This window comes from Podarcis cretensis, assembly GCF_951804945.1.
Source record: "Podarcis cretensis genome assembly, chromosome: 16".
Lineage (NCBI taxonomy): Eukaryota > Metazoa > Chordata > Lepidosauria > Squamata > Lacertidae > Podarcis > Podarcis cretensis.
In genome coordinates this window covers 27,431,485-27,457,323 of record NC_137186.1, presented here as the reverse complement: position 1 = coordinate 27,457,323, position 25,839 = coordinate 27,431,485, and the positions used below count along the sequence as shown (strand labels likewise).

Sequence of the window (25,839 nt, the reverse complement as noted above, 5' to 3'; positions counted from 1 at the left end):
TTTGCCAGAATCCTCATGCACACCAATTTAATTACCGTATTTTTTGCACCATAACACTCACTTTTTTCCTCCTAGAAAGTATGGGGAAATGTCTGTGCGTGTTATGGAGGGAATGTCTACGGGTGGCATGCCTACGGATTTTCCTCCTCTAAAAACTACGTGCGTGTTATGGTTGGGAGCGTGTTATAGAGCGAAAAATACGGTACCTACTTCCACACTGAGCTACACACAAAGGTGACTGGAGGGTCCTATAAACTGCACCATTTCAGACTGCAAGGTGGGAGGGCTGAAAGCTCCAAGCACTCCATTGTTAGCTGGGCAAGTGATTATGGGAGTACGGGAAAGTTCTTCCTTTTTTTCTGATGGTATAGATTCCCAGGTGGGGAACTTCTATTTATTGCATTTATATCCAACCTTTTCCTCCAAGGAGTTCAAGGTGGCGTACATGGAGCCCCCCCTCCTCACAACCACCCTGTGAGGAGTCAGTGACTGGCCCCCAAGGTCACACCCAATGAGCTTCATAGAGGAGTAGTGATTCAGATCCTGGTCTCCCAGGTTCTAGTTTCACACCACGCTGACATCTCTTACTTGGCCTGAAGCCGCACAACCTCGAGCCCTGCATGTAAATCAGGCATGTGGGGATCTGTGGGCCCCTGAAGATGTTGCAGGACTACAACTCCATCAGCTGGAGCAAGCATGTCCCAATGGCCAGGGATGATGGGAGCTGTGTTTCCAACAAAAGATGCAGGGGCAAAACGTCTCTGCACCTGGTGTATAAATCCCAGCAATGGGGGGCGGGCTGAGACCCCCAAATGCTGTGGGACCCAAACTCCCAGCAGGCCCAGTTGAGGTGGCCATCCTGTGGGGTTCTGAAGGTTGTGGAGTTGGGAGCCCAGCGCCATGTGGAGATCACCCACCCAGAGGTGACTTGTGCCCTGGATCGAGATGGTTAAAAGTGGCAAAAGGAACTCCCCCACTTTTCCCCTCTCAAGGTCCGGCCCGCTTGGTCCAACGAGGTTCCGGACAGGACCACTTTCCGGGGAGGGGGGGATGCACTGCCCACTCATTCGCGGCTCCCCAAACCAAAATGGCCCCTTCTCCCTCTCTCACCCCCCCTCAAAGGCACCACGTTCCCGTCCTTCCCGAGGCCCTCGCGCGAGAGAAGCTCCATCCCGCGCGCCTCTCTGAGGCGGGCCGAGCGAGCGAAAAGGCCGCGCCTGAAGGGGCAACTTGGGCGCTGAGGGTCGCCAGGGCGCTGAGGCGGCCAGTAAGCTAGCCTAGCGGGCGAACCCCGCAGCTGCCCCACGAACGAGCGAGCGAGCGAGCCGGCCGGCCACCCTCCTCCTCCTCTTCCCTCAAGCGCGCCGGTCCCCCGCCATGTCACATGCTGTTTATTGTTGCCGGCTAGATGGGCTTTAACCCTTTCCTGCGTGGGCTCCCCCGCTCCAGCCGCCAAGCTGGGCTCCAGCGGCGGGGCGAGCGAGGCATGAGGCGCCAGGTGGGCCCAGGCAGCGGAGGGAGGAGGGCGGCCCCGTCCTCCGCCCGGCGCCCTTGACCATGGACGCCGCCGCCGCCTCCTCCGTGGCCGCCTTCAGCAGGTAGAGCAGGACAAAAGCCCCGCCGGCATCCCCCGGCCTCCGGACCCGCCTGAGAGGCCAAGGTGGACCCGGCGCCGGCCCCCCGCCCGCCTTTGTTCCCCGGCGAGGCCTTCTCCCTCGCCGGCCCCGGGCGCCCTGAGCGCACAGCCGTGCTGCGCGCCGCCGCCTTTGCCGCCGCCCTGAGCGCGCTGCCCGGCGGCGGGCCGGCTTTTATGCTCACGCCGGCTGCCGCGGGTGGGAGGAGCCGGGCAGGTTGTCCCCGGCGCTGCTGCCGTTGCCCGGCCTCCTCCTCCTCCTCCTCCTCCTTCCCCATCATCATCTCCACCTCCTCCTCCTCCTCCTCCTCCCCGCCCGGCTGAGAGGGGTCGGGGGAGGGGGCAGCATGGCCTGGCCGTCCGGCCCCTTTTCCAACGCTCAGCTGCCCCGGGAGTGTGGCGCTGCGCCTCGCAGGGAGAAGAGGTCCGAATGGAGACAGAAGCCAGCCAGCCCGGCCTCGCCTCCCCGGACTCCCCCCACGACCCCTGGTACTCGGCCCGGCCCACCCTCGCCTCCGACGCTGCCTCCTCCTCCTGCTCCGACGCCGACGCTCTCGGCCGGCCGGCAGCCTCCCCGCCATGCCCGATTGCTGGCGGCGGCGGCGGCGGCCGGGGCAGGCTCTCTCCTCTGCCTGGCTGCGGGGAGCCGCCAACATGGCCGATTCCCCCGCGCGCTCGCCTCCTCCATCCACGCCTCCGCCGAGCCGGGCAGCCCACTCGCGCCCGCCGCATCCCCGGGGCGCCCTGGCGCCGCTGCCGCCGCCCCGATCCACCATCCCGAGCGCTCTGGAGGCGGCGCACACACGCCCCCCCCTTTTCCCCAACGCCACGCTCGCCGCCCGCCATGGACGGAGGAGTTCCGGGGGTCCCCCAGGCAGCCTCCCGTCCTCTCCCCATGCGCCCGCGCCTCCCTTGATCGGGGGGCTTTCCCTCCTCTCCGAATACGAAACGCTTAACTTTTATGGCCGTCTTCTTGCTCTCGCGTGCTGATTTAAAACCCCGTGTCTCTCTCTCTTTTTGTGTTTTCTTCCCTCTCTCGTTAGCAAAATGTTCATCGGGGGATTGAGCTGGCAAACCACGCAAGGTGAGAGCAAGGCGGCGGTAGCGGCCCGGCGTGGGGAGTATTGGGGCGGATGGGGGGGGGGTAGAGAGGGAGTTACTGGGCCGGGGGCAGGGGCTCTTCTGGGTTCGGTTCTGGCCGAGCCGCACCTGCAACCCAAACTTTCCCAACTCCTCTGACGCCTTTTCGTCTGCCCCTCCCCAAATCTTCTCTGCGATGTACAGAACTTAGATGCGCCTTTTCATGGCGGGGGTGGGGGGAGCGGGCTTCTCCCATGTGGGCCTTTGTGAATAGCTTTGGGTAAGGGGCGCTGTTCGGACTCGTTGGCAAGGGTTCCCCCCCACTCCCTCTCTCCTTCTCTGTTGAGGGGGGGGGGGGAAGCTTCCCCTCCAGCATGCCCCTCTCCCTCTTCTCTCTCCACCTCCAAGTGTTGTAGGATCTACCCCACTCTTTGCCAGCAGAGGTCGAATAGCCCCCTCCCTCTTTTCTGTAAGCTTTGGGGTGGGGAGGAAAGAGGCATCACCCGGGGACACACCCCCCCCCAGTGCCGCCACCTGTCTAGGGGACCCATTTCTGTCCTTCTCTTGTGCTTTGCAGAAGGCTTACGGGAGTATTTTAGCCAGTTTGGCGAGGTGAAAGAGTGCCTGGTCATGAGGGACCCACTGACAAAGCGATCCAGGTGAGATGCCCCCACCTCGCTCCCCCCCCCACCCGAGATCCCTCCTGTACCAGATCCATTCTTTCTAACCAACTTCCTTTCGGTCTCTTTCTCTCTCCTTCCCACATCCTCTCCCTGGTCCAGAGGATTCGGGTTTGTCACTTTCATGGACCAAGCTGGTGTGGACAAGGTACTGGCCCAATCTAGACACGAACTGGACTCCAAGACGGTGAGTCTCCTTCTCCCATCTCCAGAGCGCTGTGTGTGTGTGTGTGTGTGTGTGTGTGTGCACGCAATAGCCAGCGACCTATCAACTATTGACTAGAGCTATATTGATCCTGTCTGGCTATTGGGTTTTGAAGCAGGCAGTGAAACCAATGACTTCTCTAATTTGTGCAAGGACCTGATGTGTTTCTTGGCTTAGAGGTTGTGTTTTTCAAAACTTTTTAACTCAGCAAAGTTCTCTTTGCAGAACAGTTCTAGGGAGGTAATGAATTGAAAAGTATTGTACTGGGGCAGGCTGAATGCCTGTGTGATGCTGGTTGGATATTTTGGAGGAAAGTCCAGTGCTTCAGTGGTGGGGTGAGGGCAGAACCTAGGCCTTTTGTCTGGCTTGGCCCATGGCGTGCTACCGGAGCTTTTGCTGAACCTGAGATATCCTGAGGGATGCTTGATTTCTCCCTGAAGATTAGGCCTATTCTTTTGGATCTTGGTTAGGCATCAGAAAGTGACTGGGTTTTTTGTTTTTGTTTTTTTGAGAGGGGCTATTTTATTTGGATTTTCCACCTTGGCCTAACCCTTTCAAGCTGGATCTTCTTCCCCCAATATCTGGGGCCTGAGCGGTTGACTGGCAGATCCCCTTCTCACTTGCAAAATAAAAATAAAATTAAGCTCTTTTGGTCCGAGGTTGTGTGGAATGCCAGCTTTGATGTCTCAGGGCTCCCTCCCCATTAATTCTGGGTATTGGAAGAAGATCGACAGTGTGTCTGTTCAAGAGGGAGAGTCACTCTGCATATGGTCAGAGACACAGTTTTCAAACATTCAATGGATGTGGCCCTGGGGCTCATGATCTGGGTCTCAAATGGAGACATGGCTGTACAACACAATGTTATTTGCAGTAGTGAAGGCTTTTTTATTATAAGAAACCAGTAATTTTCCAAAATAACATATGCAGCAATAAATACATCTAAACAGCATAGCTATATATAGCGATGCATGATAATTTCAAATCCCAGGTGCAGGTGAGGAGAAGGATTTCTAGAGTATATATCTCTTTTGCGTTTCTCTAACATTTAGGTCACCTTGGGGACTATTTTTAAAAGTAGCATCTCCTAACTCCTGTTACAAATCAGAATGAACCTTTCATGTGCATCTGTGTCTGTCTGGGCTGGGACTTGTCTCTCACTATCTTCCTGATTTAACGTAAGAAATAAAGCCATTCCAAAGTTGTTGAGCGTTAGTCTGTTGCCTTCGTGTTTCTGAGCAGCTTAAGGAGGCACGTTAGTTTCTCCGTGATTGCCAAGTCCCAAAGTTCAGTGGTGAACTTTGGTAAGTATCTGTTTTAAAGTGGGGGTCTTTTTGATGACCAACAGGTGTTTTGGGGACTTCTCTCTTGTGAAATTGGGGATCTTGTACACTTAATTTACCTAAATGTTTAAAAGTTATCTCTTGTGTCCCTTTGCCGTTTGGTTGGGAGCGGTGCCACCAGAAAACTGAGGTGGGAAGAGTATGTTTGGGGAATCTGCAACCTTTCACCTGAGAGTCACCCTACCCCCTTGGCAAATCCCCTCCTCCTAGGAACTACATAAATGACTTTCTGACATATTTCACCAATTGCCACCCTCCCCTCAAGCCTATTTGCATGTTCAGCAAGCAAGAAGACTTGCCCTGGGGTGTGTGCAGAGGAAAGTAGCAGGTCTGGAAGCAAAGAACTAGGAAGGAAGGCAGGGAGGGGGGTGGGCTATAGAAGTGATCAACAGCCAGCGCAGCTGTTCCATTCCTATTCCCAACATATGGTGGCTCTTTGGTTGTCTAATAACAGAGAGCTGAGTCCGGATCCAACTAGTGTCTTAGCCCAAGTAGATTTGGGGCCCTGAGGTGGACAATCCAAATGAGAATACCCAAATCAAATTCCCTCCCTACTTTCCAAATTTGGATGTTCAGATTGGGTTTTCTACCTATAGGCCTTAAAATGACTGGACCCCAAATAGCTGGATTCCCCCCCCCAATTTTGGGGGCCTAGATAGGGACTTAAAATGCTTGCTCAGCTAAAGGTCTTTGTTCAAGTTGGGATATAATAATAATAATAATAATAATAATAATAATAATAATAATAATACTATTTATATCCTACCCATCTGGCTGGTTTCCCCAGCTTCTAGCACATATAAACTCTGGGCAGCTTCTAGCACATATAAAAACATAATAAAATGGCAAGCATTGAAAACTTCCTGATACGGGGCTGCCTTCAGATTACTTCTAAAAGTTGCGTAGTTCTTTATCTTTGATTTGAACTGTTGTCACCCAGAACTGGGTTGAGTGCTCTTTTGAACAGTTTGTGAGACCTGTAGTGCATCTTAGTATAGCATCATAGAAATGTAGAGTTAAAAGGGGACCCCTAGCATCATCTAGTCCAACCCCCTGCATTGCATGCGTCTTTTGCCCAGTGTCGGGCTTGAACCCAAAACCGTTGGTTTTCCACTCTTAGTTTTTCAGGGCGGGGGGTGGTGGTGGTGGTGTTTGTGAATGTGGATACACATTTTGGTGTTGGATTGCAGTGGCTGGGAGTCTTTTCTTGAGGATACTTTTAAGTCATTTTTCCTGTGATTGAAATCTGAGATATGGGGCTCAAGGTTAGAACTCTGCCTAGAGGAAACAACGTCCCCCCCCCCCTTGCAGGGCATGACTTTTAAAGGAACAATTCTGCTCAAAACCCACAGAAACAAAGGGGAACCTATTCAGTCCCCCTTCATTTTGGGGCGAGGGGCTTACGAAAGAGAACTTTGCCAGCGGCTAATGTCACAGTGCGTGCCGTTTTAATCCAATTTCTGGTAGAGTTCAGTATCCAAGGTGAACAGAAGGCATTCCAAAGGGAGACCTTTCCTTGAGGCTGCCTGGGGGAGTTGCAGGAAAGTTGATCACTGCCCTCCTTTCTTCTGGGGATCGTTCCCTTTACCCTGTCCAGGAATCTCCTCTCTCTCCCGAATGCATGTGCCCGGTGTTCCTTAAAAGTGTAATGAAAGTTTATCCTGAAAGTTCGGCACAAGTTTTCATTATTTTTCCTTTCTTTTTAACCCGTTAAAAAGACTTGATACAATGAAGCAGGCCACGCAAGTTGTGCTGTGCTAAATGGGTTAGTCTTTCAAAAGTCTCTGTTAGTTTGGGAAGAGGATATGATGGTCTACTACTTGGAAGTAATCCTCACCTAAATCACTGAGGTTGCTGTAGGATTGGGTTGTAATAAAGCTAGTCCTATTGGGGTATGTATGCAGAGTAGGGTATTTCAGGGGGGGGCAGGCCATCTCCCCTCCCTCTAAACCAGCCTCCAACTGGGTGCCCTCCAGCTGTTCGGAACTACAACTCCCATCAGCCTTAGCTGACTGGTTGGGGCTGATGGGATTTGTATTCCAAAACAGCTGGAGGGCACTCGGTTGAGGACAAGCCTGCCTCTGAACTTTGCTACGGTGCCTAATCAGCTAAGCCCATCCTGGATCTCTGGGGGAGCAGCAAGGTCACCCCACCCCTGAAAGAAAGGAGTGAGTGATGAATGAATATCCATGGCGGCTGGCCTAATCCTTGGGAACAGTTTCCTGGGGATACAAAGTGAGATGAAAGCTGTGGTCTCTGATCCCTATTCTTTTCTCTGCCTCCTCCGAACAGTGTGCTCTGTCTCTCCCTCTCCCTCTTGTCTCTTACAACCTTGCTGTGGGGCCTCCCCTTCGAGGTGGAGCGGTTGGGGGGAGGGGTTAAGTGAGCCGAGGGAGAGAACAGAAGGGGTCTCATGCTGTACGGATTGGGGGGGGGGTGGTTGGCCGGCTATTGAAATCTCCTGATGCGTCTGCTTTGCTGGGTTGAGGGGGAGGAGGGCGGGAATTGTGGGGAGCAATTTCAGTAGAGGATAGCCCTCTTTTTTAAAAATACCCACCCTCTTTTGTTTGGAGCTCAAACCCTTCTAAGCTATCTATCCTCTTTCTCTGCCCTTCCACCCCACCTGGGTCAGCCAGTGTTTCAGGTCCTGAGATGGAAAATCTAAATGGCATTACTTACACACACACACACACACACACACACACACTTAACATCTTCTGGGACATTCTCCTGCTCACACCCCATTGGAATGAATGGGAGTCGCAGGAGAGCATAGATTCCTGCCCCCATCAAATCTTTCCTAACGAGGCGTGTGCAGAATAATTTCACTGTATTTATTTAATTTTGCATTTATATCCCACCTTTTTCTCCAAAGAGCTAAAGTGTTGTACATGGCTCTTTCCCCTCCTCATTTAATTCCCACAGCAACCCTGTGAGGTAGGATGGGCTGAGAGAATGTGACTGCCCCAAGGTCACCCAGCGAGCTTCATAGCTGAGTGGGGATTTAAACCCTTGTCTCCCAGTCCTAGTCCAATACTCTTAACCACTACGCCACATGGGCTCTCCCATACTTTACTGGTGCCCTGAAACTGCCACCTTGCCTTGTTTTATCGCAAGTACAGCTCTGCTCCTTCCTTCCTTCCTCTTTTTTTTTAAAAAACCAACAAAGCACTTTTTCTGATACTAGACAAAGATAAGAGCAATCAAACTCTCCTCCTTTTTAAAATAAAAAAGTCTGTTTGAAAACATTGTTCAAAACATGTGCACAGTCTTAGGTTGGTGCAAGTTTCCAGTGCTATTTATTTGTTAAGTGTATATTGTGTTATCTAACCCATCCTAATCCTGGTATTTAGGAAACATTGGAGTAGGGATGTAGCTCAGCAGTGGAGCATTTGTTTTGCACACAGAAGGTCCCAGATTCAACCCTCAACACCTCCAGGTAGAGCTGGGAGAGAACCCTGCCTGAAGCCCTGGAGAGCCCCTGCCAGCCAGTGTAGACAGAACTGAGGTACATGGACCCCAAATGGTCTGACTTGGTATAAGGCCACTTCCTGTATCCCAAGGGCATCAGGTTGGCCAAGGCTGGTCTTCTGTGACTTGATAGTGGCTTTCTAGGGTCTCAGCCAGAGCTATTCCCATTTACCTCCTACCTGATCCTTTTTAAACTGGAAGTGCCCTGGGTTTTTCTACCAAGTTCTGAACCCTCTTTGGGAAACCCTGGTCCAGACCTAAACATCTGAGTTCATTGACTGCTTTCATGAGCTTCTTAAGCTATCCTTGTCCCAGTGTTAGAAACTCAGATATAGAAGCTATTTGGCAAATGGCATCTTAAACCTAGGTTGCAATAGCCACAATGGAATGTCTAGTCACCTTTTTTTGCAGTGGCATTTATTATTATTATTATTATTATTATTATTATTATTATTAATTTCATTTCTGTAACACTTTGTATTTTAAAGTAAAAAATCTTACAACAGTTTACGACATATTAAAACATCAAATAAAACAAACTCAAGCTTCAAGGAAAATATTTCAGATCCTTCTCTAAGTGACATTTGGATTTCCCCATATTTATTTACCTACTTCATTTATATAGCTGCCCCATAGCAGAAGTACTCTAGGGAGCTAGTGTGGTGTAGTCATGAAGCTCACAGTGTGACTTTGGTCCAGTCATAGCATCTTAACCTACCTCACAGGGCCATTGTAGGAATTAATTGAGGAGGGAGGGTGAACCATGTAGTCCTTGGAGAAAAAGGTGGGATATAAAGGCAATAAATAAGCTATTCTGATTACCTACTTATGAAAGCTGGAGGGGCCAACCAGATGGAGATGTCAGTGGCCAGCCTGGCACCCAGAGATTGCCATTTGATCACAGTTGGACGCGTGCCAGTAGCAAAATGTACCTGGCGCTTGGCTAGTTTCGAACACTGCTTATCCCCCAACCCATATTATTAGAAATGGAAGTGAAATAACGTCAAGAAATAGCAATACAGGTTTTTTTTAGCAGCATGGTCTGACGGTAGTGTTGTATTGTGTAATCATCTTATTAATCATAGAGGTTTCTCGTTGGCAAGGGAGTGCACTCTGTACATGCACATGCCCTTGATTTCTGAGGCTCATAGTTCCTGATTAACTTTTTTGCACTATGCCCTGTGAACTTATTTTTCACCGCTAGACCCTTGCTGACCCCCTTTCGACCCCTGGGTCTTTAATCACCCACTGCACAGTCCCATTGACCACTTTGGAGATCCTAGTCTGGGAGGTGTCTCCGGAGGTCCACATACGCTTCTCATGTGACTTGATTACTCTCCAGTTGACTGGTTGGCAGCTTCCCATGTACAAATGGGATCCTGTTGAAAGGCAGAATTGAACTCAAGTAGACGAAGTAGGCGTTCCTCTCTGGTGATGAATCTGTTCCGGCTCATAAGAACGTAAGAAGAGGCTGCTGGATCAGGCCAGTGGCCCATCTGGTCCAGCATCCTGTTCTCACAGCGGCCAACCAGGTGCTTATGGGAAACCTGCAAGCAGGATTCAAGCACAAGAGCCGTCTCCTCTCCAGCAGTTTCCAGCAATGGGTATTTGGAAGCATTGCTGCCTTTGACTGTGAAGGCAGATTACAGCCATCATTCTAGTAGCCGTTGATAGCTTTATCCATTTGTCCAATCCTCTTATAAAGCCATCTAGGTTGGTGGCCACCACTGCCTCCTGTGGGAGGGAGTTCCATAGTTCCACTATGCATGAGGAAGTCCTTTGGTTTTTTCCTTGTCCTGAGTCTTCCAACATTCAGCTTCATTGGTTGTCCATAAGTTCTGAGGTTATGAGAGAGGGAGAAAAACCTTTTCTTTGTGCCATGTATCATATTGTAAACTTAAATCATGTCACCTCTTTCTCTAAACTAAAAAGTCCCAAACCCTGCAACCTTTCCTCAATGGTGTGTGTGTGTGTTTGTGACTCTATCCCCTTGATCGTTTTTTGTTGCCCCTTTCTGAACTTTGTCCAACTCTATAATCTCATTTTGGAGTTGAGGGAGCCGCAACTGTACACAGTATTCCAAATGCGGTTTCACCATTCAGCAAGCCCATTCAGTTTTCAGTGTGGCTGTGAAGTGATGAATGAGCCTGTGTGAACCAGCCCTGATGGCTGCCGGCCTCTGCATTTCCCCCTGCTCCCTAGGAGCCTGGAGTGATTTTGAGGTGGAAGAAACTTAAGTGCAATGTTTCCTCAATGGCCTTTATTTGTAAGCAACCTAGAAACACGCTGAGGTCTGTTTACGCAAATGCTAGGCTGGAAGATAACCATTGCTGAGGGGGCAGGAGGAAAGTGGGGCATGTTGGATTCAGGGTGAAGCAATTTGCAGCATAGCTGGCACCGCAGGTCTTGCCGACGTGTCTTCTGTGGCTCCGCTTGGCTACGGTATCGCTTTGGCAATAGATAACCTCAGAGGATGATTCCAGCAAGTTAAATGTGGTTACACGGGCTTTAACGGTAATTACACAGTGTTTGGAGTGGTAGTAGGATTGCGAGGAAGCGGATTGTGCCCTTGGCTCCCGCCTGTAAGGTCACTAGTCCTCATGATTAGAAGTGAGAGCAAAAACCGTGCATACATATAGGGTTCTGGGGGTATTGAGAGTGCTTCACTCAGTTGCCCTTACAATAGCCTTGTCAGGTTGGAGAGTCTTATCCCCCACCCCGAGGGAAAAGCCAGACCAAAAATGCGTACTGTGGGGTGTTTTGCAGGGAGGATTGGTCAGAGGACGAAGAGTTAAGGACCTCATCCTGCCCTCCAGTCCTTTCCTGCAAGCAGGAACCCCACCCCCAAAATATTAGTAGCTTTATTTTTATTATTACATTTGTATCCCATCTTTTTCTCCAAGGAGGTCAAGGTGACATAAACTATTCTCCCCCATGTCATTTGAGTCCCCACAACAACCCTGTGAGGTAGGTTAGGCTGAAAGGCTGTGATTGGCCCAAGGTCACCCAGTGAGCTTCACATGGCATGTGGATTTGAACCCTGGTCTCCCAGGTCCTAGACCGGCACTCTTAACCACTGCACCAGGCTGAAGGACGATTGGGTGTGATGTCATTCCTCTCTGATGCCACCTAGTGGTGGAGGCATGACTCGCACCAATGGCTTCCTGGCTCACATCTCCCCTTATGCACAGTTTTGGGTGCTGCGTCAGATGCAAGGGGAGAGGGCAGAAGTGCCTTCCTCCTGCCCTGTGGGTCTCTGCTGAGTGTCCATCTGGCTGGGTCGAGCTGCTTCAATGCACTTATTTCAGGAACTGTGGGCAGCCATCCTCTGCTTTCAGTTCCCAGCTAAAGCAATGCACTGGCTGGCCTGTCATAGGAGGTTTATGGGGTTGGTTGTAAGGCCGCCTGAGATAATGTGTCCAAAAGAACTCCAGACATGCTGGAACGCTGCTGCATACATATTAACAGCAATTATGATGATGATTAGGGTTGCTCTTAGCTGGGAGGTGAATAACTTCTCTCTCGGCCCTGGTTTGCATGGAGGTATTTTTTGGAGAAAGGAAGGAGAGGGAGGGAAGTTTGGCCAGCCTTGCAAATAAGTTATGAAAGTTACTAGCCTGCAAAAAAACAGTAACCAGGCTGGGCTTGTGGAGGATGGGCTCCACTCCCCCCGCCCTGAACCTCATTGGTTTCTATGCTGGCCTGCCCACACATCTGCACAGGACATCATTCACTCACCTGCATGCAATTCCTTGTTGCCTGTGGCTACCAACTTGGTGCTTAACCTGATATAACCTTTATGTTTTAAATCTGACCTTCACTTTTCATAATCTGTTTGCAACTAAATGCCCAACTTAAATTTCTAGACTTTGCTGCAATCAGATCAGGTGACCCTGAGAAAGAGCTGAGCCAGTAGTAGCCAATATGGTTCCCCTCCAGATGTTGCTGGCTCTAAACCTCCCACTATTCCTGACCTTTGGCCATCCTGACTGGGGCTTGCGGGAGTAACTGTAGTCCAACAATGTCTGGAAGTGTTGGCTCTCACCGCGGGATGAAGACTGGGAACTCTCAGCACTGTTTCTACCAAAGGCTTTAATGCGAAAAGTCAGGTTCAACAGGTACACCAGGTACATCAGAGGCATGGGGCTTCAAAAGGCTATCTGCACAGCAGCGTTTGAAATTCACCAGACTCCAGGCACATTTTGCACCTGGCTCTTAGCCACTTGCAACCAAGTGGAGATGCCCAGGCGCCAGAATGTCACCCGATGTCTCCACCATCTGGTGGTGCGTGCCTGGGGATCCTTGGATCTTGCCTGTTTTCATATGACAGCAATATAACCTGTAGAATTCTATCTGTTACATTTAATCTGCACAATCAGAATGAATTTCAGGAACTAAAAAGTCATATTGAAAAGTACGACTTTTGAGCCATCTGGCCCCAAAATTGCAGCTAGGCATTCTGTTTTGGCGACTGTAACCTGGTTTAAGGAGCCATTTGATGCCTAGCTTATACAGTGGTACTTCGGGTTACGTAGGTTCAGGTTACAGACTCGCCTAACCCAGAAATAGTACCTCGGGTTAAGAACTTTGCTTCAGGATGAGAACAGAAATCACGCAGTGGCGGCGTGGCAGTAGTGGGAGGCCCCATTAGCTAAAGTGGTGCTTCAGGTTAAGAACAGTTTCAGGTTAAGAACGGACCTCCAGAACGGATTAAGTACTTAACCCGAGGTGCCACTGTATATCTGAGTTTCTAATACTGTATGCACAGCAAACATCCCAAGTCCCGGGTCTGGGCAAACAAATGGGCACTCCTATGAGCAGGTCGGCTTTGCGAGGCATCATCTCACTGGTGCTGACTCCAGCATGTCCTTGGAGATGGGAGTGATATCAGGACTGGCTTTGCATTGTTCTTTAAGTTGCCTCTCCAGGCGGGAGGGGCTGTTCAATGACAAGAGGTAGCACCAGGGATGGCTTCATTGCAGGTCATTTTGGGCTTGGGATATCTAGCGTCTTGGAGGAAGAAGGTTCTTCCGTCAGCTGGCTTGGGCCCAAACTCCCTCTCTCAGCCCACTGGGCTCCTCCTCAGGGTCAGTCACCGACTGAGGTCCCTATCTATCCTCCACAAGTTTGCTAGGAGCCTCACAGTGAGTCATCCAGCTCCAGCTCCAGCTCCCCAATCTCTCCCCATTCGTCTTCCGCATCTGGCTGCCCTCTCCAAGGCATCTTTTGCAGCGGACTCATGACAGGAGGGAACTGTGCTGGCAGTCCTTGAGCCAGACAGATTCACGGAGGGCAAGTTTTGTGAACAGTTGTTAGCAGTGTCAGCTAATTAGAATCCCTGTGTTTATGAAACATACTTGTTTCATAAAAATTATATACTGCTTGATAGTTTAAAAAAAGAATATTACGTGCATCTGTTAACAGTACCAGTTCCGCAGATTAAAGCCAGTTGACTAGGCATATGGGGGTGTGTGTAAGGTGATCTTGCAGCTGTGTGTAAAACCTTTAGCCTCCCAGATGTTTCTTGGGACTACATCTTCTATGGGCCTTTAACAGGAGATGCACCAACTGGAAACAAAACAGAAGCTTTTGCAGACACAAACAGTGTCAAATGTGGGATTGTGTATAAATTTTCCCGTGCCGTTGTGTGGTTAAGAGTGTTGGACTAGGAATTGGAAGAGACCAGGGTTCAAATTCCCACGCAGCCGTGAAGCTCACAGGGTGTGACCTTGGGGGCCAGTCACCCACTCCCAGCCTGTGCCCACTTCACAGGGTTGTTGTGAGGATAACTATGTACACCACCTTGAGCTCCTTGGAGAAAAAGGTAGGATGCAAGTGTGGTAAATAACCTAATAACTCATGAGCAGGTGTCGTCAGGAGCGTCCAGTGAAAAGGATGTCTGGATAGGCCCAAGGGCGTTTGAATTTACTTTTTTATTTTATTGTGTTTACACCCCACTTTTTTCTCCATGGAGCACAGGCTAGTATACATTGTCCCCCCCGCTCCTCATTTAATTCCCACAACGACCCTGTGGGGTAGGCTAGGCTGAGAGGCATCAACTACCCCCTCTGCAAGGTCACACATAGTGAACTTCATGCCCTAGTGGGGATGAATATTGTAGCTGAATATTGGTGCTTTTAAGTTGAACCCAGGATCAAATAAGGTAACCAATGCAGGTGATACATGAGCTCTGTAAGATAATATGATAAATGATCAGGCGTGAAAGAGTTGAGTAACGCTTTGCCAGGCTGAAGCAGGCTGTCCAACCTGACAGCCGTTTCCTGTACAGTTTTTACAAAAAAAATGCTGTTTGCTTCTCGGGAGCATCAAACACAACCTTCCTCTTTTCTCTCTTGGGGTTCTTTATATTCTTTGCTTCTGTTTTTATGGGTTCTGACTCCAAACGCACCCTGTATTGTTCCCACTTCTTAAATAACTTGCTCAGTTCTAGTTACACCTTCTTTAGCCTTTTTTTTTAAAAAAAAGGAAAAGAAAAACCCTTCCAGCCTCAGTTTTCCTCCAACACTTGCTAGCCAGACGGTCTAGCTGCATAATTTGAATAACAGCCGGCCTCACCCAGCTTACAGCAAGCAGGCTCTCTTTTCTGCCTAGTGAATTGTGCTGGGAAAAGGAAGGCCTGGGTTAACTTTTGTTGAAATAGGGGAGTATCTTCTTGGCAGGAGCTGAATGTCTCTGGCTGGGAACTGAACAAGACAGGGGACAATTGTTTGTGCTTGGTATCTTCCATCAGCCTCCTGCTGTCCCGCGAGGCCTTGGAAACTCACTGTGGGCTTTCGCTAATGCCACAATGCAAAGGGATTGAGTGTGTTTTTGTTTGTTATGTGTTTTAGAATCTTGTCTCCTACCTATTCTCCCTCCCTGCCAGCCCTCCCTGAACAAGGGTGTGCTTGTGTGATTATAAGCGTTCAGGGATGATCGGGAGCAGAGGTGGCCCTGGTGAAACACAGAAATGATTGAAGAGCATTGGAGCGTCTTCTGTATAAGAAGTGGTGCAGCAGCCTTTTGCCAATCTGGCAGCCTCCAGGTGTTTTGGGCTACAACTTCCATCACCCACAGCAGCATAGGGCTTGTAGGCTGGGGTTGATGGGAACTGTAATGCAAAACACTTCGAGGGCAGCAAGTGTGGAGTTCCTTAGTTTAGGGCCAGGGAAATGATAAATTTGGGGTGGAGAAAAGGTGTCTAAACTCAGTGGTGTGGCGAGTGGAAGGCGACTCCGTTTCTCCTCTCACAGTAGCTGGCCACTTGTGAAAACTTATTGAGGAATGGGGCACAGAGCAACCTACTTCTTCCCCTCCACACACAATTGACTGATGGGGTCTCCTTGCCAAGCTATGTGTTTTTGGCGGTACGCCTGGATGCTGGTTTTAAACAAAGGATTAGGCAAATCCGTGGGGGATAGGTGTAATTTAACAGCTCCTGGCCACAGTAGCTAAATGGACCAATCCCCTGTTGACAGGAGCACTGCAGCTCTGATGGACCTGGTGATAGGGATGAAGACGCAGGGCAAGGCTGCTTCCCTACCTGTGAACATCCAGAGGCAGCTATTTGCGTACAAAACCTACAAAATTTAAAATAGGAAGTAGGACGTTAGAGCAATATTCATAGTGGAAGGAAACATAGGAAGCTGCCTATTGCAGCTGGTCCATGTAGCTCAATATGACACTGACTAGCAGAGGCTCTCCAGTGTTTCAGACGGGACTGTTTCCAGCCTCACCTGGAGATGCTGCCAGAGATCTCATCTGAGACCTTCTGCTGGTAAAGCAGATGCTCTACCGCTAACTTATGGTTTTGCCCCTGAAAATAAAGGTTCTAGAATAAAGCTGCTTCATTCCAAGTCAGACCACTGGTCCTCTAACTCAGCATTGTCTACCTTGACCGACAGTGATTCTCCCTGGTTTCAGGTGGTGATCTTTTCCTCTCCTCTCCTCTCCTCTCCTCTCCACTCCACTCCACTCCACTCCACTCCACTCCTCTCCTCCCTTCTTCTTGGGAGTCCTATGGGCAGCCGCTGCTGCTGCCCCTGGTCTCTGAGCTGCCGCACCCCACCCCAAAGAGAGGTGCCTTCTCACGCTGCCCCACAGGGGCCTGAGATTTGTCTGTCATTCCCAGCAGCAAGGGCTGGAGGATTGACTGGCTGGGATCCCTCACCTGCTTGCTTGCTTGCTTGCTTGCTTACTTACCCTAAAGCCGCCTCAGCTCCTGGCAACCAGCACACCCTGACCAGCCCCAGAGGTACCATTTGCCTGGGGAGCTTGTAGCCAGGGCTGTTGCACAAACAGCCACACAAGTCTTTGGGAGGCAGAGACACAAGAGGACATCAGAGGAGGGAGGGAAGGAAAGAGGAACAGAGGCCAGTGTTGCCCATGTCTCCCCTGACCATCATTCAAGGCACTCCAAGGTGCCATGGCACCCTGGTTGAAAACCCCTGCCTTAAGGTGTATCCAAAGCTGCTCAGGGGGTTTGTACACTAGTACAAGAACCTTGAATATGGGTGAGAAGCCACTGCAGATCTTTCAACTCTGACTAGTTGGGCACTGTTGGTAGCAGGTACTTTCAGCGTCGCATCTGTTGCTGTGCCTTTGTTGGCATGTGGCCCTTGGAAGGTTGCCAGCTGGGGAATGCGGCCCTCTCGCTGAAGATGTTTACACATCCCTGCCTTTACATGCTAAGTCTGGGTGATATCCAGATACTCAGACCTGTTGAAATTTATGGCCACAGCGACATTAGGAATTGGTGTAAAAGGTCCCTTTAAAAAAAGGTAAAGGGACCCCTGACCGTTAGGTCCAGTCGTGACCGACTCTGGGGTCGCGGCTCTCATCTCGCTTTATTAGCCGAGGGAGCTGGCATACAGGTCATGTGGCCAGTATGACTAAGCCACTTCTGGCAAACCAGAGCAGCGCACGGAAACGCCGAACAAGATTGCAATAAGACGGGCAGGTGTGTGAACAGATATGAGTGATAGCCACTGTTCTGGCTTCCTCTTCTATTCCCTGGCTTGAGGATGTGATTTTCCTGGGCAAAAGAATTCTGCCTTGGTCAGACCCCACGTGGAGTCTTGGGTACCACAGTTTAAGATACTGAAAGCTGGAACACGTGCAGAGGAGGGTGACAAAGACGATCAAGGGTTTGGAAACCAAGCCTTAAGAGGAATGGTTGAGGGAACCGGGTATGTTTAGCCTGAAGAAGGCAATGGGGTGATATAATAGGCATCTTAAAATATCTCAAGGGCTGTCACGTGGAAAATGGAGCAAGTTTGTTTTCTGCTGCTCCAGAGGGTAGGACCCGAAATGATAGATCCAAATGACAAAGATTCCAATTAAACATTAGGAAGAACTTTCTGATGTCCAAAGCTGTTTCACAGTGCAAAGGATACCCTTGGAAGGTAGTGGACTCTTCTTTATTGGAGGTTTTTAAACAGGCTGGATGGCCATCTGTCAGGGATTCTTTAGCTGTGACTCCTGCTTTGCAGGGGGTTGGACTAGAATGACCCTTGCAATCCCTTCCAGTACTGCAGTTCTGCGAAAAGTGCACGCGCAAAAGTCCAACCGGGAGTAGCAATGGTTGTAGCAAACTGTGTGGTCTTTGCCGATTGAGAGTTCACTTGCATATGTGGGATACCTGCCCTGTGGGTAAGGTACACACTGTCTGCCTGTCATGGCAGGGGGAAGAGTCTTGGAGTAAGTCACAACACTCTCATATGGCAAAGGTGGTTTTTTTGGAGTGTGATCATGGAGACTATGGTACAAAGTGGGAGTGCTGCCAGACTTTGCAATGTGGCTGCCCCCTTCCCTTACTAAACAGTGGGGCCGGGTGCTCTGTCCTGGCACCCCCAGCTTTAAGACTGGAGTTCCTGATGAGTGTCTTACGCCTGGAGTCACCCAGCAAGCGTTGTAGGGAGAGAAGCATTTGCATCGTGCTCAATTCCTGGTCTGGAGCCAGGTGGCTTGGTGCTAAGTGTTCTCTTTCCTCTGGTGTCCATCACCAGAGTTCCTCCTTGTGTGCTCTGTGTGTGGCACGAGGCAGAGAGCAAGAGCATACAGGACATCACTCTGTGTGGGTTTTTTATATATTGGTGCTATGAATGCTGTATTGCAATTGGGTCTTGAATTGCACCATAGCCTATTGTGCATTCGGAGATGTGGGCAGGGTCATCCCTGGGTCAGGGTCCTTACATCATTGTGGTGGTGGCTATTCTTATCCCCTCTCCTTAAGCCAGTGGGAAATATATGTCTTGCATTCAGGGGTTGGTTAGGTTGGACCTGCTAATGGCTCAGGCCCAGGGGTGTGTGAAAAAAAATTATGCCTCTCCATTCTGGCTCAAGAGTGCCTAGGAGCCTGCCCATGTGCTCCCTGGGCTGTTCCTCGGCTGTTCTGTGTGGCCGGGAAGGCACACAGCCTCCTCTGGGTGCCTTGGTAGAGGAATCTGGTCACAAGTGATGGAGGTGGGGGGGGGGGCAGGGACTGATACAGCTCCTTGCCAAGGGTGCAAGGCAGCCTCGGTAAGCCTCTACTTGTGCCATGTCCTGGTTTCTTGTAAAGATACCCTATGATGATGTTGAGGGTATGGTGTAGCAGCCTTCATCAACCTGGTGCCCTCCAGATGTTTTGGAGTACATGCTAGCGGGGTCTGATGAGAGTTCTAGTCCAAAACATCTGGAGGGTGCCAGGTTGGTGTAGCATCAGCTACAGCATAAATTTGATGTCCCATCATATCCATGTAAAAGGTAAAGGTAAAGGGACCCCTGACCATTAGTTCCAGTGGTGACCGTCTCTGGGGTTGTGGCGCTCATCTCGCTTTATTGGCTGAGGGAGCCGGTGTACAGCTTCTGCATCATGTGGCCAGCATGACTAAGCCTCTTCTGGCGAACCAGAGCAGCACATGGAAATGCCGTTTACCTTCCTGCCGAAGCGGTACCTATTTATCTACTTGCACTTTTGACGTGCTTTCAAACTGCTAGGTTGGCAGGAGCAGGGACCGAGCAACGGGAGCTCACCCCATCACGGGGATTCAAACTGCCAGTCCTAGGCTCTGTGATTTAATCCACAGCGCCACCCGCGTCCCCCTGTTATATCCATGACTCCACACTATTTTAGGCACCCCACAGGTGGATCTTTGGTAGAATGTCTGCACCTGTGGAATGTCCTGCTGGCATACCTGGGCAGTCCCATTGGTGCATCTGTCATGGTGGCAGCAGGCCTTGTATTCCACCAGATCTTATAGCCCTTCATCCAGCATCTGCTAGTGTGGCATATCAAGTGTTTTTTCTCTCTCCCCTAATCAAATAGCCCTGTTCAAATTCTTATGGTTCTTTGAAAAGTTTTTTTTGAAGAATACGATACTTTTATATGGTGGATAAATTAATGCGGCATACTTTCTGAGTTTGATTGTGTGTATTAAACATAAGCCCAGTGAATATGCCTAAACGGAACAGTTTCTAATTCTGGCAAGTTTTTTATTCAAGCTTTTCCAGGAAACCCCACAACACTAGGGAAGGTAGTATTTCTGATGCACAGCTTCTCCTTTCTGATATATGATTACTCTGTAAATCAGTTAAAACACTATTGCAGCATAAGCACTATTGATTTCTGTAGCACTTTCTCACAGACAAGGATGCATGGCAGCCTTGTCTGATGCTGTCCAGATGTTTTGGACTCCTAGCAGCCCCAGCAGCAAGCATGGGCAGTGGCTAAGGATGATGGGAATTGCAGTCCAGCAACACCTGGAGGGCACCACTTTGACTACCTTAAATTACCAGTGAGAGTGAACTTAGAAAATCCAGCTCCTATCTGTGCCCCGTGATGCAAATCAGAACAAAATTTGGGAGGGGAAGCATGGCAAGACTTTGCAGCAATTTGGAATGGCTCTGAGGGGCCTGAATTCTGCACCATAAGCGAACGAAAAAGAGACAGGAAAATAAATGAGGGGGAGTGGGAAGCAGGACGTCTACAGCCAGACAGTCCTCCCTCCCTTTAATCCTTTGGAGTTTGCCAAACTGGTGGTCCGAAGGGAGTGAAGGAACCCACAGGATGGTTCCAGCTTTGCACTGAGCTGAACCTGTTGTTTGCAAGCACCAGCCTCTGTTTGTTTGTTTAAACCATTTTTACCCTGCTCTTTAGCCAAAAAGGCTCCCAGAGTGGCTCACATACAATCAATTAAAAACAAGACAGTTCTTGCCCGCCGGCTTACAGTCTACAAGGCACAACACCCGAAGGGAAAGGGACACAGAGGGAAGAGAGGAAAAAATTAGCAAACTTGGGCACCAATTCTTAAACAGCAGTTCTTATCATGATGAGCTGACTTAGAAACAGTTCCGCGATTGGAAGGAAGTGATGCTGAACTTAGTGTGGACAACCGATCCAAAAGTACCCCTAAGCTGCGTCTGCTACTCCTTCAGAGGAAGTTTAACCCCATCAAGATCAGACAAGCTCCCATCCTTCTGGAACAACTGTCTCTGTCTGAGTTAGAGTTGTCTTCCCTTCTAGTTTTTATCAGTCAAGTGGGGCAAGGGTCCAGAGTGCAAGTGGTTGCCCTGACTGATTACAAGCACCATGTCCACATCCTTGAGCCCTACTAACTGAAAGTCATTCAGCCTAACAGGACTAGACAGTGCTCTAGACTCCTCACGATTCATTTGCTGTAACAGTGGAGTCATGATCCTTGGAGGATGCAAACGAATTTATCTTCAAAATGCTCTGCAAACAAACTCAGTGAGCTACCATTGGTTCTGCCACCTTCTTTGAGCCGGAATGTCAAAGGCCCCACACTACCTGCAAAAGCTCTGCTGGACAGCACAGTGAGAATGCAAAGGACACAGCAACGTATGCCTTCTTTTCTGGCTCGAAGAGCTTTCACCAGTGTAGGCTTACCTTCGACAGGAGTTTTCCTCCATTTGCATTCAAGTCATCTCCCAGCTTTGTTTCCTCGCCGTAAGCTCTGGAATATACTAAGGAACCAAACAGGCTCCATGAAGTGGGAGAGGGTCATTGGCCCAAGCCACTTGGATCTTCCAGAGATTGGCCAGAGCACTAATCACATCTGCCAGAAATCCCCTAGGGCCATCTGGAAATCCATTGGATCCATCAACCTCAAAGGATGGACCATCCTAATAAAGTCCCTGACCCGATACTGAAAACCTAAATCTCAGCAGGAAGTGATCTGACCACGACAAGTGACTGGTGTCAATATCCCCTACTTTCAGATCACCCTCTTCCTGCCCAGTTGAGAAAACAAGGTCCAGAGTGTAGCCTGCCATGTGTGTTGGGCTGGTGACAGGTTGGCACAGCCCCATGGTCGTCATGGCAGCCATGAAGTCCTGAACTACCCCAGAGCCAGTCGCCTTGGCATGGATGTTGATGTGCCCCCCAAACCAGCAGTCTGGGAGTCTGCAACACCCCCTCTGAGACCAGTTCTGTCAGTTCAGGCAGGGTGATTGATGGACAGTGAGGCAGGTTGTAAACTAGCAAAGTTACAGAACAGAAGGACATGTTCTATGCCTCCTGGTTCTTACAGAGGCCCTATTCTTAAGGAAAGAGGGATGCCCCGCATACCTGCCCCACAGTATTTGGGGTAGAAAAACATTAAATCTGACCAGAATAAAGGCTCTTCAACATTCAGCAACATGCAGATTCCTAAGGTATGCAGCTAAATGGAAAGAATCATCAGAAGAGATGCCCAAGGAGTGAGGTGAGCAGGTTGTCCCTGAACAAGATCTGTATTGTCTAATCCTCTTTTTAAAGCATCCGAATCAGTGCCCATCACTTCCTCTCTTGTGGGAGTGAATTCCATAGCTGAACTATGCGCTGTGTCATTCTCCAATGAAGGACTATGGTGCTGTAAGCAAGAATAAGAACATCAGAAGATCCTGCTGGATTGGGCCATTCCCCCTTCTAGTCTAGCATCCTGTTCCCATAATAACCAACCAGATGCCTGCAAGAAGGACCCAAGCACAAGAACCCTCTTGCCTCCTGTTGTTTTCCATTAATGCCTCTAAAACCTTTCAGAATCTTCAGTTTAGTTTGGCTATCCTGTAATAGTCAATATCGACCCCCTGGGGTCGATGGGATTGTGCAGGGGGTGGATAAAGACCTACAGGTCAACAAGGGCCTATAAGGTTTTGTTTGGAAAATTTTAATTAGGAATTAAGAGCTTCTGAAATAAGGGGTGTGGGCACCGTCAGAGTGATATTGTTATTATTTTTACTTGCTTTACTTCCCTATTTTTTTACTTTTCATTATTTCTAGTATGATAGTGATCTATGATTTGTAAATATTGATGTAAACATTGATATTTCTTGTTTTATTTTGTTTACATCCCTAAGAATCTGGGCTGGAGTTGATGGTAACTTTGTAAGCTCATCAAGGAGTCAATGAACTCAGGGGTCTGGGCAAACCCAATTTAGTTGAAAGACCTATCTGCTTGCCTGGGTATCTGTGGGATGTTAGCTGCAATTTTGGAACCGGCGGGAGGCTGTATGTGTATTTTTATCATTGAAATTTTAGCGCTGTGGTCTTTCTCTGTTGCCTGCTCTTAATTCTCCAGAATTGATGATGTTGTTACTCCCCCCTGAGATTATGTGATGAACGGAGTGCTAAAAATATACTTAATAAATAGATTCCCCTGGGATCTTTGGGTGGTGGAGGAAGCTACATGTTGGAAGATACAGGGCAGATAAAAGAAAGGGCTTCTTCATGTAGCACATAGTGAAACTATGGAACTCGCTTCCACAGGAGCCAGCAATGGCCACCAACTTGGATGTCTTTAAAAGAGGATAAGAGCAATTCATGGGTCATCAATGGTTACTAGCCAGGATGGCTATGCTCTGCCTCCACGGTCAGAGGCAATAATGCTTCTGAATGCCAGTAGCTGGAAACCACAGGAGGGGAGAATACTCTTGTGCTTGAATCCTGCTTGCAGGTTTCCTTTGGGGCATCTGGTTGGCCATTGTGAGAACAGGCTGTTGGCCTGATCCAGCAGGCTTTACTTACGTGGAGTCATAGAGGCTTAACTGTTTCGAAACAGATGTGGATTTCCAGCGTAGATGTGCCTTTGCTCAAGCAGTCAAGATAGCCTTCGTCTTGTGGAACAGGGATGGCGAAACTGTGGCCTGCCAGCTGTTTCTGGACTATTGCTCCCAGCATCCCTGACCACTAATTGTGCTGGTCAGAGTTAATGGGAGGAGGAGTCCCACAGCACGTGGAGGGACAAACATTTCCCATCCTTGTAAATGAGCAGTCTTCCCTAGCCTGATGCCTTCCAGCTGTATTACAGGTCTGGACATGCTTGTTGTGCGGATGATGGGACCATAGGTTGAGCCTAGTGGATCAGGCCAATGGCCCATCTAGTTCCTCTTCTCACAGTGACCACTCAGGTGCCCCAAAGTGAACCCAGAAAGCAACTGTGGTTTCCAGCAACTGGTATTTATAAATTTTCACCAAGTCAAATTTTGAAGAATAAAACAAGGATGAAGTGATTGACAGCAATGTTTTTCTTCCTCACGCCTTCTCTATACGCAGCTGGGGGTGTGGAGTTTTATAAGTTGTGTGTCTTTGTTTCTTTTTTAAAAATAATTTTTATTAAAGATTTTCTTAGTTTACGAAAGTCTCTTTTTTCAGGTTGTGTTTCTTTGTTTCTCAATTTGTTCCTTTTACATGGTTTTGTATGTATTGTGGTATTTTATGAATTATGCCTTGCAGTTATTCTATTGATCAATTATTTTTCATAATTGTTAAGAGTGAATTTCTGTTTAATGATCATTTGCTGATGTTTCCAGAGTTAATTTTACTCTGTGCTGTTACATGCTAATAGATTATTGAATATTACTTTATTTGATATAAGTCGTTCCATTTTAAAGTTATGCTTTATTATGACTCTTTGTATTTAATCAGATTATTATAAGCTGTGTGTTCTTTGTTGTATATTTTGTTGCTGTCAACCAGCTTGTGTATAGCAATATACAAAAGCAGTATAGTCATGCCTCGGGTTGAAGTAGCTTCAGGATGAGTATTTTGGGGTTGCGCTCTGTGGTGACCCGGAAGTAACGGAGCGCGTTACTTCTTGGTTTCGCCGCTCGCACATGCGCAGACGCTCAAAATGAGGTAATGCGCGGAAGCGGCGAATTGGGACCAGCGCGCAAGCAGACGCGGGTTGTGTTCGCTTCAGGATGCAAACGGGGCTCCAGAATGGATCCCATTCGCATCCAGAGGTGCCACTGTATGCAAATTAAAAGTGAAAAAATGAAATCAAATGTAAAAACTGAACAGGAAAATGGGTACCATCTCCAGGAATTGCTCAGCTGCTAGCTCCAAAAATATGAATGGGAACCTTGCAAAATCCTGTTTTTGGCTAGCTCCTCTTAATTTCACTGTAGCTTGTGCACAAGGAGTGTGGCATCCCAAAAATGCTCTTTACATTGACATGTTTCTTGTTGCTTTGTTCTTTTCTCCCGTAAGGTCTTCTAGCACGCTAGAAAGCTTCTATTGTGCCGAGAGTTGTTGTCTCCACATGTGTGTGTGCTGTTATTTCTTAAAGGAAAGTTTTGTGTAGTAGTTTTTTTTACCTGCCTCTCCTTGTCTTTCAGATTGACCCAAAGGTTGCATTTCCCCGCAGAGCACAGCCCAAGGTAGGTACTTGTTTACAACTTTTGAGAGTGACCTCCCCCCAACCAATCATACAGATGCTTTGGGGTCATCAAACTTTGGAACCGCTTCCTTGGCCACCAGGCAGATGCTGGGTGCTGGAGCTTTTCCTCTTGGGTTGATGTACAGATCAGCCCTAGACCTTTCCAGCTCCTTGCAGCTGAAACCTCAATGTTTTTAGAGCATGCTGGTTATTGGGTTTATGCCTGTTGTTTCAACCACCAGTGGTCTTCCCTGATGATGGAACAGAGATGGAAACTGCACAAGAAGCACCTTTCAAAGTGGGACTCCTCACCTGGGGCTACCTTGCAGTGTTCCCTTCTGTCAAATGTGCCTTTCTTTTGAGTGTCCACACTTCATTTTTCTAAACCTCCCCGTGGCTCCAGTTTGTGTTGGTCTTGCTTCTTTTTGGGGTTAAGATGTCGACTTGCATGCACTAGAAGCCTGGCTGCTCTCTTCTTAAGTAAGACCTTTGTCCTTGGCTCCTGATGGAAGGAAACAGTTTTATTAGTGACCCGAAGAGAAGCTTAGAGGCAACTGCTTGAACTGTGACCCGCTACAAGCTTGAATGGGCTATATTTTACTTTTTACTGGAAACCAAAAGTTTAATCCAGGGTTCGACAACCTAAGGCCCATGGGCCACAAGTGGCCCACGGGGGTCGTTTAACTGGCCCCCGAGCCGCCCACTTGGCGAGTCCCTGCGCGCTGCGCTAAACCGGCACAGTGCAGTGCAGGGACTCGCTTCCGCAGTGCCGAAAATTGCATCTGTGCAT

The 25,839-nt window shown here is 49.0% G+C and overlaps 1 protein-coding gene across 5 annotated transcripts in view; it reads left to right on the top strand.

Moving 5' to 3' along the window:
- Positions 1-1,224: 1,224 nt before the first annotated feature.
- Positions 1,225-25,839, top strand: part of MSI1 (musashi RNA binding protein 1) — a 57,093-nt gene continuing 32,478 nt past the window's right edge. For 2 of the 5 annotated variants that reach the window (XM_079957030.1, XM_079957027.1), the window contains exons 1-5: positions 1,931-2,122; positions 2,677-2,717; positions 3,291-3,372; positions 3,496-3,580; positions 25,009-25,050. In XM_079957030.1, coding sequence (XP_079813156.1) covers positions 2,064-2,122; positions 2,677-2,717; positions 3,291-3,372; positions 3,496-3,580; positions 25,009-25,050 — 309 coding nt within the window. In that variant the 5' untranslated portion in view covers positions 1,931-2,063. Of the gene's footprint in view, positions 1,599-1,930; positions 2,123-2,676; positions 2,718-3,290; positions 3,373-3,495; positions 3,581-25,008; positions 25,051-25,839 lie in introns of those variants that run through there. The other 3 variants (XM_079957031.1, XM_079957028.1, XM_079957029.1) reach the window with 2 other exon arrangements.